A 12,951-nucleotide genomic window follows, 5' to 3' on the forward strand; every position below is an offset into this window, starting at 1 on the left:
GGTATTCATTGACTTAGAAAAAGCTTATGATAGAGTCCCAAGAGAAATTATATGGAGAATTTTAGAAAAGAGAGGTGTTAGCGTAACATATATTAAACTAATTAAGGATATGCATGAGGATGTAACGACCAGATTAAAGACTTCAAGCGGAATAACTGAAGCATTTCCAATAAAGATAGGGTTACATCAAGGATCAGCCCTAAGTCCCTATCTTTTTACACTAATTATGGACGAACTCACTGCGCACATTCAAGACACAGTACCGTGGTGCATGTTGTTTGCAGATGATATTATTTTGGTAGATGAGACACGTGAAGAAGTAAATGCTAAGCTAGAATCTTGGAGGGAAACACTAGAAGGGAAAGGTTTTAAGCTTAGTAGATTAAAGACAGAATATATTGAATTTAAGTTTAGCAATATTTGAAGTAATGAAACAATTGTTAAGATAGGAGAGGACGAGTTGCCTGGAACCGAGAGATTTAAATATTTAGGATCATTTTTACAAAATGATGGAGGGATTGAGAGAGATGTCTTACATAGAATACAAGCAGGATGGGAGAAATGGAGGGGAGCGTCGGATTTTTATGTGACCGTAAAGTACCTCTTAAACTTAAAGGTAAGTTCTATAAAACAGCAGTTAGACTTGTTATGTTGTTGGGCTATGACTCGAGCACATGAGCAGAAGATGAGAGTTGCAGAGATGAGGATGTTAAGGTGGATGTGTGGACATACGAGGATGGACAAAATAAGAAATGAGAGCATTAGAGAGAAAGTAGGAGTTGCATCTATTGAGGAAAAACTCAGAGAGACACGTTTAAGATGGTACGGACATGTACTTAGACGACCAATAAATGCTCCAGTTAGGCGATGTGAAACTATGATAAACATGCATATAAAACGAGGAAGAGGAAGACCAAAAAAGACTTGGTTAGCAATAATAAAACAAGATAAAATTTATTTAAATATAGATGATGATATAATAGGAGATAGAGCTCAATGGCATAAAAGGATTCATACAGCCGACCCCACTTAGTGGGAAAAGGCTTGGTTGTTGTTGTTGTTGTTGTTGTTGTTGTTGTTGTTGTTGTTGTTGTTGTTGTTGTTGTTGTGTTGCCTTTGAATTTCAAGATACTATTAGCATCTTATATATCAATTCGACTTTTCTTCTAGATTAGGGAATATTAATAAGGATTTATTAAATGCCCTAGTTGGTTTCTGAAAGAAGCAGATTTGTTACAAACGATTTTCCTTCAGAAATTTATTGGCACCCTTTCCACATGCTAGATTTTAGTTGTCTAATCATTGTCTCTAAATTTATGGAAACATAATATCTTCCAATTGCCCCAAAATTTTCTTCATTCATCTACTAAGTTACAGATCAATGACAAAAGAACTATAAAACAAGAAACATTTGAGGTATGAGGTGTGTTTTGGAGTCGAAATTCTGTACGTCTGAACATGTCTTTTCCATGCCTTGATCGCATGCACTAATAGTTAGTAGTCATCTATAATTTATCTCTTTCGTATTAGTTTAGGAACAAGTTAGCAGGGATGTTGGGGATGAGCGAATTGCCTTTTCGCTATAAGAAACATTTTATCTATAAATAATTTGTGAATTAAGAAATGCTGAGGCTTCACTTTCTCTTTGTTGCAGCAACAAAGATCATTCATACAGATGAGGACTAAACTCAAGGTGGTCGACAACTCTGGTGCAAGACGAGTGATGTGCATACAAGCTCTGAAAGGAAAGCGTGGAGCCCGACTCGGTGACACTATAATAGCATCGGTCAAGGAAGCAGCACCTCGCGGTAAAGTAAAAAAGGGGGACGTTGTTTATGGCGTAGTGGTACGTGCTGCCATGCAGAAGGGACGCTGTGATGGCAGCGACATCAAGTTTGATGATAATGCCGTCGTCCTCGTCAACAAACAGGGAGAGCCCATCGGCACTCGTGTTTATGGGCCAGTACCCCATGAGCTTAGGAAGAAGAAGCACATCAAGATTCTAACCTTGGCGGAGTGCCTAGCTTGAATATCTCATATCTTGCCATTCCCCCCTTTGACTTATGTTCAGGGTTTTGCTAGCTAATTCAATTCTGGCTCGAGAGATCTTTCTATGGGATTTGTGTTCATGCAACCAAAAACATGATAATGGGATTTGCGTTCTTTCAGTCTAGCCGTTTCACAATCTGTGATCGAAAAGTATTCATAAATTATTCTCATCTTACGCACTCGAATTCTTCCTCTCATCATCATTCCCTTTTTTCCATAGCCTGAAACGAAGAGCCCTGTGCTCCAGCATCTTCTCCACCTCCTCGATCGGCAGGCCTTTCGTCTCCGGCACGCACGCGATGACGAAAACTAAAGCCACCACGGATATCACTCCAAATATTAGGAAGGTCCACGAGGTCCCGATCGCTTCGGTCAGGGAGAGAAAAGATTGTGCGACGATCAAGTTGGAGATCCAGTTTGCCGTCGCCGCGATCCCGCCGCAAACTCCTCTGAATCTCAATGGGTAAATCTCCGAGTTGACGATCCACGGCACGGTCCCCATCCCCGGGGAGAAGAAGATGATGTAGAGCGCCAAGCCTATGAGAGCCAGCCACCCGTACCGGCTCGGGCATCCTCTCGTGTACCACAGCCTGCTCTCTCCGTGACACAAGTCCCTCACCGTGGAGTTTGAGATCAAGCATGCTCCCGGATTCAGCTGCAGATTTACGATCACACTCTTACACACCAAAATGCAGATGATTAGGACTAAGTTGCGATCGCACCTTATCGGCCGAAGCAGCGCAAAATCCACAGTCAGGAGAAGACGCCGTCAAGCACTTCATACAGTCCCAACTACTGCTACCGCTACCGGCCGAATCGTAAGCCGGGCAAGTGTAGCCCCCAAAGCGGGCCGTTTCCTGCCGGCCGATCGCCGGCGAACTCGAAGTCGTCTTGTGAAACACCGTCGACAAAAGCCCCAGAGAGAGCACGACGCCGCACAGACTCACGATCAGGAGCCGCCGCCTCCCCGTCCGATCGATGAGGTAGATGCTGACGATGGATCCCAGGGCGTTGAGGCCGGACGTGACGAGGGAGAGCGCGAGGGCGGTCTGGTTGGAAGCGAAGCCGGCCAATTGAACGATCGTCGGGCTGTAGTACATGACGGTGTTGATGCCCACGAATTGCTGGAACACCTGGAGTCCCACGCCTGCGACGAGCCCTCTTCGCACCGTCTTGGTCTTTAAGAGCTTGCCGATGTTGATCTTCTCCGACGAGCCTCCTTCTTCGATCTCGGCCTCCACGGATTCTTTCAGGGCTCTGATTTCGTACTCCACCTCGTTGGTTGGATAGATTTTGCGAAGTATGGCTTCGGCTTCTTCTACCCTTCGCTGAAGATTACGAAAATTGATTAGGGTTTCCATACTTTCTTTCTATTTGAAAACAGAGACAAAATTACCTTTCGATAAAGCCATCTTGGTGATTCAGGAAGTAACAACATCAGAACAAATTGTACCATGGCTGGAATCGCAGCAACTCCAAGCATCCATCTCCATGTTCCTGGTGCCTGAAAAAAGAAAGAAAGAAAGAAAGACAACATCATCATCATCATTATTTGTTATTATTTTGAGTGACGTACTGATTCTTTACCTTTGTGAAGGCCAAGTTGATGAGATAAGAGAGAAACTGTCCCCCGGTGATGAGGAAGCCATTCGTGCTGACGAGAGCGCCGCGGATGCCGGCCGGCGAGGCTTCCGATATATAAAGCGGCGACGTCATCGAGGCCATGCCCACGCCGAGCCCAACGAAGACGCGGCCCACGATTAAGACCCCCGGATTGGGCGCCGAGGCCATGATCACGGAGCCGACGAAGAAGAGGAAGTCCGCCACCAAAATCGCGGTCCGCCGCCCGAGCCGGTCGTTGGCCCAACCGCCAATCGCCGCTCCGATGATCGCTCCGGCCACCGCCGTGCTCACGATGCTCTCCTGTAAGTGCTTTCCGCGTTATTTCACCTTCGACGTCGATGGCAAATCTAGGGCTCGTTTGTTATCTTTATCAAGTAGATAATTCTAGGGTTCATTTCATCACCTGAAGCCATGTTTTTCTATCCACTGACGAGAAATCGTCTCGAATGTAAAGTAATGCTCCCGAAATCACACCTAACGAACAAGGATCAAAGCTCTATGTTTTAGTTTACTTTGTCAGAAATTTGCAGACTCAAGAAGAATCTGATTATCCATCAGATCAGATTTAACCCTTTCAGATTTCAGAGGGAGAAAAAGGTTCAACCAAATTACGAAAGCATAGAAGAAACCAAGAGATTACCAGTATCATAACCAAAGAGTAGGCCACCAATTCCTGCAGAGAAGGCCAACCTAAGCACATAAGGGTTCCTCCAGGCCAAGGAGAAGCACTCCCTGAAGGCAGAGGCATCTGCTTGATGAACTGTTCCTCCTTCCATGACGGCTTGCAATTGAAGAAAAACAAGAAAAGAGAGATCTTCAAGTGAGCATATACAGTGGCACCAAGTCAACATCAAGAAGGACGTGCAGCTCTGTTTGATTGCACAAGTCCACACTTTGGAGTGATATGATCTTTTGACCTTCTTTCACCACAGATTGGAAAAGAAATATTTTTAAAAGGAGAAGAAGAATCTAGTGAATGGGGCTTTGTCTGCGGCATGGCTTTGGCTTCTTGCTCTTGACGACCTCATGTAGCACCACCACGAGTTATCTGGTTTGAACCCTCCGGCTGCCAAATTGTAGCACGATTCTTTGAGGCCTTCGATTATTGGTTGATGATTTTAGTGTCGCTCGATCCAATTGAACTCTCGTAAGAGGATCAATATCTTTGTCTCGGCTCCAAGCATGCGAAGACAAACATGAAAAGACCTTTATCCAGATTTTCTTGCTTCTTCTAATTATTTATGCATAATATCCAACACGTCACACCCTCAGAGCAAGCAATGCTAAAATTCACACAAAAAAATAAATCGGCATTTAATAATATACTGGAAACTTTATTTGAACAAAAATCTAAATTGTTTTGTATTGTAGACAAATTCAATCAGACAAACCCGTTATTTGGAAGAAATGATAAAAAATAACAAATAGCAACGAGAAAATGACCTGTAATACAAATAAAATAGAATCAAATTGTAAAGAACTTGCTACTTGTTAAACTAATATGAGGAATATCATTTTCTATATGTCTTATTACATGATAGATTTGTAGGTATATAGAGATCCTTATTTAATTATGATTAATTATATTCATAGTCTATTTTTATATGTACATTAATACCTCCTCAATCTTAACGTGGAAAATCATTAAATAACTTGACGTTATAGACAAGATTTTGAAATCATCGAGATGGATGAGATTTGATAAAAATGCCTACGATATGAGCTTGTGATGATATAGAAATCAACCGTAAAGTACCATGAATAACATGATGTCATACCAGATGACAATCAATTTTAATATATTTTGTATGTTTATGAAAGACATCATAGTGAGCAATCTACAAACACTGTTGTTATCACAAAAGAGTTGGAAAGCAGAAGACAAAGAAACACCTATATCTTGAAGTAATCACCGTAGCCATAAAAGCTCAGAGGTAGTGTTTGCAAGGGATCGATATTTTACTTCAGTACTGGCGCAAGACACAACAATTTATTTCTTGCTACACATGAAATGAGAAATATACTTAGAAAGAACAATATCTAGTGGTGTGTCGACTATCAGTTGAGTTACCAGTCCAATCAGCATCAAAATATACTTGCAACTCTAGAGATGATGAGTGAGAAAAGTGTAGCTCATGAAATAAAGTTTCTCGAATGTACTGTAATATGTAAAGAATTGTTGGAAAATGAGTGGTACGAGGGGTTGATATGAATTGACACACAATATGAACAATATAGACAATATTCAATATAGACATCCCCAGCTTCCGTCTCTTCGACTTTCGGACAGGATCAACTAACATAAAGTTAAAGTAATAAATTTGTAGTTAAAGTACAAAAATTGAAAAAAGTTTAATCTACTTCCCCCTAAACTTAATCTTCCCTTTTCCCCCTTTTGATCGCATAAAAAAATGGGATATCAAGAAAAATCTAAGGGTAACTTTTTCAAAAAATAGGAAAGTTTTTAGTAATATATATATATATATGATTTTCAACATTTTGAAAAACTTATCAAGTTTTTGAAAATTTTGAAAAATAATTTTGATAGCACTTAAAAAATTATAATAATTTTAGAAAAAAAATTCTAAGTAAAAAATATTTTTGATGTCACAAAAATAAACATCAATAATTTTTTAAGTTTGCAAAAACTAATTTTGTAGAAATAATTTTGGTAAAGTAAAGCCGATACTTCCAAAAAAATTTAAGCCTTTAAAAAAAATTCTAAGTTAAAAACATCGAAAAAAATATTTGAGTAACTATTTAAAGTATTATTTAATTACAATTAAATGTCTTATTAGTTAGTCAATTAAATATTTTATTTCATTAATTGACTTCCAGGCTGTGGCGAGACACTGGGCCTTCTTGGTTATTAGAGCAACGACCAGTTTCTAGACAAAGCCTCTTAAGTAAATTCAAACATTTAATTTTATCACTAAAAGCGCTAAGTTCAATTTAGACAAGACTTTGAAACCCAATATAGGTTCCAGCAAACTGGGTTAATCAAAAATCTGTTGGACCCCGTGGGTGTTTTGATGTGATCAACCAAGTTAGGTTAGGTCCTGCTTGTTATTTGATCCCTGTGTCTAAGTGTGCAGAAACTTAGGAACGTAGGAAGTTGAGCAGACGACGCAGCTAGTGAGAAGGACGGCACGGGAAGTGAGTCGATGGGCTTGGTGCGTCCGAAGGACGAAAGAGCTGCGGAAGAGTACACCGGTGGACGAGAAGAACGTGTGCGACGTTCGAGGGATGAGAAGCTGAGTCGGAAGCCTGCTCGAGGAGAAGGCCAAAAATTGGGTTTGAGTGAGCCCTATTTCGGGTGAGCCCTATTTCAGTTGACCGAAATCACTCAAGCGATCGGAGCTTCGGAAGAAGAGGAAAAAGAGAAGCTAGAAGCTATTTATACCATGCAGGTTGAAGGCAGTATTTATACCATGCAAGTGGAAGGCGCCCTCAACATCATTGAGGGCGCCCTCAACATTGGAGGTGCCTCCATCACCTTGAAGGCACCTCAGACCAGTCTGAGGCAACTTCAAGGGCATTGGAGGTGCCTTAGACTCAGTTTTCGTGACCGTTTGCAACCGGATAGAGCTTTATCCGATCAAACTGCTTGGAGGCGCCCTCAACCCTCTTGGAGGCGCCTTCAACATTCACGATAAGATTTCCAGAAGCTATATAAAGACCCCTGGAGCTAGGAAATTAATCAATCAACTCAGTATTCAATTCCTAGCAATAGTTTAGAGCTTTCAGTGTGTAAAAGGCTTCTCCGCCTTCAGAGAAGGAGATCTTTCTCAGCTTTTTCATCGCCTTGGATTAACAACTCCCTGGGTTGTAACCAAATTAAATTCTCTGTCTCCTCTTTATTTCTGTTAGTTTATTTCTTTATTATTATTACATTTTTTGAGTTGAAAGAAACGAGGAGGCTATTTTTACTGTGCAGGCAATTCACCCCTTCTTGCCGCCCCCGCTGCACCAACAAAATCTATTAGGAATATTTTCTGAGAAATTTTTCTAATTTGTCCCTTATGGTAAGTAAAATACCAGTTTAATTTATTATATTTCCTAATATTTTGATTTTTAACATTTAAGCATGCATGATTTTTCAAGTTCTTTATTTCTTTTTGTAAATTATCATTTTCTAATTTTATTTTATCAAATTCTTCTAATGAACAAGATTTTACTAGAATTAATTTTAACTCTTTAATTTCTTTTTGTAATTTGTAACAATCTTTAGATAATAATTTAACAAATTTAAATAACTTATTGGGAGGAAGAGATCGTATCTGACTTATCTTGTCGATCTCGTTATCCGTAGTTTCCCCTGAACTACTGCTCTCTTCCGATGTCGCTCCCCCTTCATTGATGCTCCACTACAAGAAAATAGGACTTCAGAGACGAAAAATTCTGTCTCTGAAAGTCATTTTTCTATTTCTAAAGAATGTTTGAAACAGAATATTCTGTCTCAAAAATATGTTACTGAAAGCCCCGTAGTTAATTTTGAGACGAAAATATTCCGTCTCTAATTTCATAAACAGATTAAAAAATTATTTACGAATCTGTTTTCAATTTGACTAAATAAAATTAATTTCAAATACAAATTTCGTTTCTAATTTTGTTTTAAATATGTCATTAAGTGTTTATCAATCCATTTATAATCTTGTTTATAAATCCACATATAAAATTATTTCCAAATTTATCACTAATTTTATCTATATTTCATATCAACATATTATTTTGCAATAAACGATCATAAATTTCAAAAATATTAAAAATAACTAATTTCTAAATTCAAAGTACAATACAATTGCCATTGAGATAAATAAATATTCACATCGTCATGAGATAAATGCAATCACACATTACGATTCCAATTTCCTTTTCCTTTTCCTTTTAATAATTTTTTCCTCCATCCTCTTGCTAGTAGAGGATGCATATCTTCAAGTTCTTATGATAATTCTTTGTTCTTCTCATCAGAGTAAATATGTTAAAACTTTAATTCTTGGATCTTCCAAACTCCAAAGTGTTGATCGCATTGAAATTCATACACCCTCCCCTTACACGAGTCACCCAGATCACATTATTGTAGCTAATCTGTCACTATCTAGCAAATTTGCCACCCACTACATGACATTATGATTGAAGATTGAATCAAAAAGGAGTAGCATAATCATCAACATTTTGTCTCTCTTTATTGTTCATGTTCATATTATAATAACTTATATTAGTCTAAGAAATATAAAAACAAACAAATAAGATACCCATGCGAAATAGATAAAACTTTAAGATGGTTACTTGAGTTGAAGTTTGTTGCTGGTTAACATTACAAACATTGTCACTTTTTCTGCACTGACACCAACATAATTTCCAATTCTGCTACTAGTGGCAACACTAGCAACCTAATTTTACAACATAAACATAAAAAATCAAAGTAATAAAGAAAAAATTCATGTTACTTAATTTCATATACTTATTTTGATAATGCTTGCAAGAATATAAGATTACTTCACGTGTTTTGGCATAGTTCCTAGCTTGTGATGGAAATTTCTGAACCCCACAGGCTCAAACTGGGGATGTGTCGCTCAGACTTGAACGAGCATCTCGAGTTTTTCTTGCTTAAGCGTCACGGTGGTGAGTCGTCCAGCATCCTCCATCTTCTCGGTTTGGATGAAGGTGACGTTCCCACAGATGACGTCAAATATGATCATATTTGAAAGTCAAAAAGACGAAAAGCTAGGGATGTGGCGCTCACGGTGACCTCCTATGGACTTCGCGCAGATCTGCAACACAAACTACGTTAGTGCCGAGCAAGGGAAGGGGTCCCTAGCGTTGGCCCTCTGATGCTCAAGTCAGTCACCGACGATGAAGTGGAAAGCGAAACAACAAGAAGACTGTAGCACAAAAAGTGAATATCGCATAACTCCGCTGATGCTTGGACCCCCTTTATATAGAGCTCCGATAGCGCGCGTGCATGCTTCTCAAGATGAGCACCCTTCTCAAAGCTTTTCCTGAAAAGACTTGTCAGTAAAGTGTCTCTGACACAATACCTTAACAGGCTGAACATATCTCTGAAGTGAAAGTGGGAGCTTCCGCTATACGATCTTCTGGCAGTCCATGCTCGGTGTCGACGACACCAACTCCCAAAAGGATATCACTGGATATCATCAAGAGTGTACTGCTAGGCCGAGCGGGTTGACCGTGTAAAGATTTCGCTCCACTCTGCAACACAAAAAACGTTAATGTCGGACCAGGGAAGGGGTCCCGACATTACCCTCCGACGCTCAAGTCAGTTACCAGAGTAGTAGAAAAGACTGCAAGGAACTGTAACAAGAACAGAAGCTCTATCACAAATAATGTATACCTCGACCGGTGTATGGACCCCCCCTTTATATAGTACTCCGATAGCAGACGTGCACAATTCTCAAGGTGCATGCACATTTTCCCAACTGTCCTATGAAAAAATATGTCAGAAAAGTGTCTCTGACATCATTCCTTATCATGGAATGCAAATTACCAGAGACGGATCTATTCAAGAGTTGTCCTAGGCTCTAGCCCAGCCCAATTTTTTGCGCCTCCCCCTACAGTAGAGGTCTTGTACCGGATAGAATGCTGCAAGCAGGGCAAGCATGATGCGAGGGTCGTTTTGTTCTGATAATGCTCATGTTGGCTGGAGCTTCTTGAGCCGCTTTGCAGCGGATTCCTCCTCCCCTGATATGGATGCCACGTTCAGTGATGAGGACAAAGAAGCCTCAGTGGGGATCCTGATCGCGTCGTCAACTACGGTCTCGATGGGAGAGGGGGGTCTCGGACTTTGTAGCAGCGATGATGGTCTTGCCACCCGATTTGTGCCCTAGCTTGCGTGTGAGCTTGAAGATCCAGGCGGTATAGGCATGCCGCATGCAACATCCAGATCCGTCGTCCCCACCCTTCCACGCTTTTAGATCAACTTAATTAGTAAAAGTGTGTATAAAAAGTGGGTGACGTTGAAAATGTACACATTTCAAGCAAGCATTTAAAGAAGATTAGACGACACTTTATTTTTGTATATCAATTTAACTCAGAATATAAATATAGATTCTATATTAAAATTGTTGGGGTCTGAGCACAACGGAAGACATATAATAAATCATGGATCTTTCATGGTACATATAGTTTTACATAAAATTATATAAAAACATACCTCGAGTCCTCGATAGGTGTGAATAATATCACAGACAAATAAGACAGATAAGAGCCCCACGTGTGACTCCTCTAGCGATATCCACGCGCACTAGATCACAAACTTGACACGATCCGTTAGGTGCTAGCCTCTTGGATCGACAAAGCCTTGGAAGCACTACGATCTCTTTCGAACAAAGAAGAAGTTGACGAGGGAAACTTGGAGTGAATCAATTCTAATTTTGCATCTTTCCGAGGATGGCTACTTATAGCCTCCAAGGAATATGAAGAGTTAAGTTCTTAATAAATTCATCATTTGTGATCTTCATTAATTAGGAAGATGAAGAGTCATAGTCTCCATAAATTCTTCATTTATAACCTTCATTATGATAACTTTTCAAATTTTTCATTAATTATCATTATGATGACTCTTTGAATTCTCCATTAATCATCATGATTATGACTATTCTAATTCTCTCTTCTTTGTATCAAATAAATCTATATTTGATCTTGATCTCGACTAGCTTCCGATACCATTGTTCATGTCTACGTGCTATGCGTGCGACCCTCTAGGTTTTATACACGAAGGCAATGTAAATCCATACACAGACTAAGGTAACCGTCTAGCAACAGTTTTTAACCACCCAACGCGATAAAATTAATATCAGTCATAAACTATAAACCACTATGAACCGATTACTGTTTAATTCAATCTCTTTATCTAAAGCCTACATCCCAATTAATTCGATACATTATGCATTATTACCAAATTAATTGTTTTACTTGATTTCCAAGATATAATAGACTCCTCTTGAATGATAAATCAATCCTCCCATGGCCATGGATTTTGAGTCACTAATATCTCTATCAAGCGGCCAGGATGTTAACTCCTAATCCAAGAGAGCGATGAATCCTCTATTAACTTAACACTATTCTCTCTACATTTTATCATACACCGAACTACCGTATTAATCACAATCCGATTAAGACTGCTTTTAACGGCGTCAAAACACATAACTCCATGCATAGAATAAATGAAGGTCTCAAGTCAAAAGATCAGTTACACTCGTTCATAAGAGAAATAACCAATGATGCTTAATATGTGGTCTCCTCTTAAGCGGGTCGTGTCCAGTGTACCTCTAAACTCAAGGCACCCCAAGTACAACTTGGATATCCATCCCTCCGGTCTATCTCGACCTAGTCATACTCAGCGTTGATCTAGATATCCATGTCCCCTCTAGATATCTATTCGATCAAGAACTGTTTTCAGATTAATATACCGATTAATCTGTGAGACTTTATCATTAATCATATACGTACAGAAAAGTAAATAATTAATGATAAATTCTTGCCTTTATTAAATAGTTATCCACAAAATACATAAGGAGTGTCTTGGCACATAAGTGCACACACTAATAAAAATTTCATAACACAACTTTGTCAATAATATAATATCTTTTTATTTATATATAATTTATAATAATATACAATTTATTATATTAAGTTTCAACCTTCCTTAATTCTAATGTCTCGAACCACCGAGTCAGAGGAGAAAGAGGAAAAGGAAGAGGACTTGTGGAGACGCCTATGGTTAAAGTTGGGCGGAGGCCAAGCGATCGTGCCATCTCACATATGGTGGAATTTCTATTTGCAACTCAATTATTACTGTTATTATTCTTGTTATAACCAAGTGGCGTCCATCATAAAATGTGTAATGGTTTGTTACATTAAGTGGATAAATATATTCTTTCTCCTCCATCTCGCTTACTAATCCTCCACTACAAAAAATACTATTATTACTGACTGAATATTCCCTTGGTATTCCGTCGGTATTTGACATTACCGACGGAATATCGACGGAATTCATGGTATCGAAAGTAATTTGGTCGGAATTCACTTTACCGACGGAATAGTATATCCGTCGGTAATTTCCGACGGAATTATATTTTCCGTCGGTATATTACCGACTGAATATTTTCCCTGTCGGTAAAAAACTAAACGGTAGTTAACGGAGATTTCCGACGGAATCCCTGATCCCGTCGGTATTTGCCGACGGAATTACTGATTCCGTCGGGAATAGGCTGACAGAATCAGTGATTTCGTCGGTACTTACCGACGGAATCACTG

The 12,951-nt window shown here is 39.4% G+C and overlaps 2 protein-coding genes and 1 long non-coding RNA gene across 3 annotated transcripts in view; 2 read left to right on the forward strand and 1 right to left on the reverse strand.

The window, feature by feature from the left end:
• The window catches only part of LOC122015030 (50S ribosomal protein HLP, mitochondrial-like), a 7,288-nt gene extending 5,120 nt beyond the window's left edge, over positions 1-2,168 (forward strand). The window contains exon 4 of the mRNA XM_042571666.1: positions 1,655-2,168. Within this exon, the coding sequence (XP_042427600.1) occupies positions 1,655-2,029 (375 nt within the window). The 3' untranslated portion in view covers positions 2,030-2,168. The remainder of the gene's footprint in view (positions 1-1,654) is intronic.
• LOC122015028 (probable inositol transporter 2) lies at positions 2,144-4,523 on the reverse strand. Its single transcript, XM_042571665.1, has 6 exons — positions 4,313-4,523; positions 4,076-4,146; positions 3,637-3,972; positions 3,446-3,553; positions 2,772-3,377; positions 2,144-2,704 (listed from the first exon to the last, which is right to left on the reverse strand). The coding sequence occupies exons 1-6, from the start codon at positions 4,521-4,523 to the stop codon at positions 2,222-2,224; spliced, it is 1,815 nt and encodes a 604-aa protein (XP_042427599.1). The 3' UTR covers positions 2,144-2,221.
• LOC122015031 lies at positions 3,834-4,935 on the forward strand. The gene is made up of 2 exons (XR_006120809.1): positions 3,834-3,974; positions 4,203-4,935. It is a non-coding gene; the product is annotated as an uncharacterized LOC122015031 (long non-coding RNA).
• Positions 4,936-12,951: the final 8,016 nt, after the last annotated feature.

Source organism: Zingiber officinale, chromosome 8B (assembly GCF_018446385.1).
Source record: "Zingiber officinale cultivar Zhangliang chromosome 8B, Zo_v1.1, whole genome shotgun sequence".
NCBI lineage: Eukaryota > Viridiplantae > Streptophyta > Magnoliopsida > Zingiberales > Zingiberaceae > Zingiber > Zingiber officinale.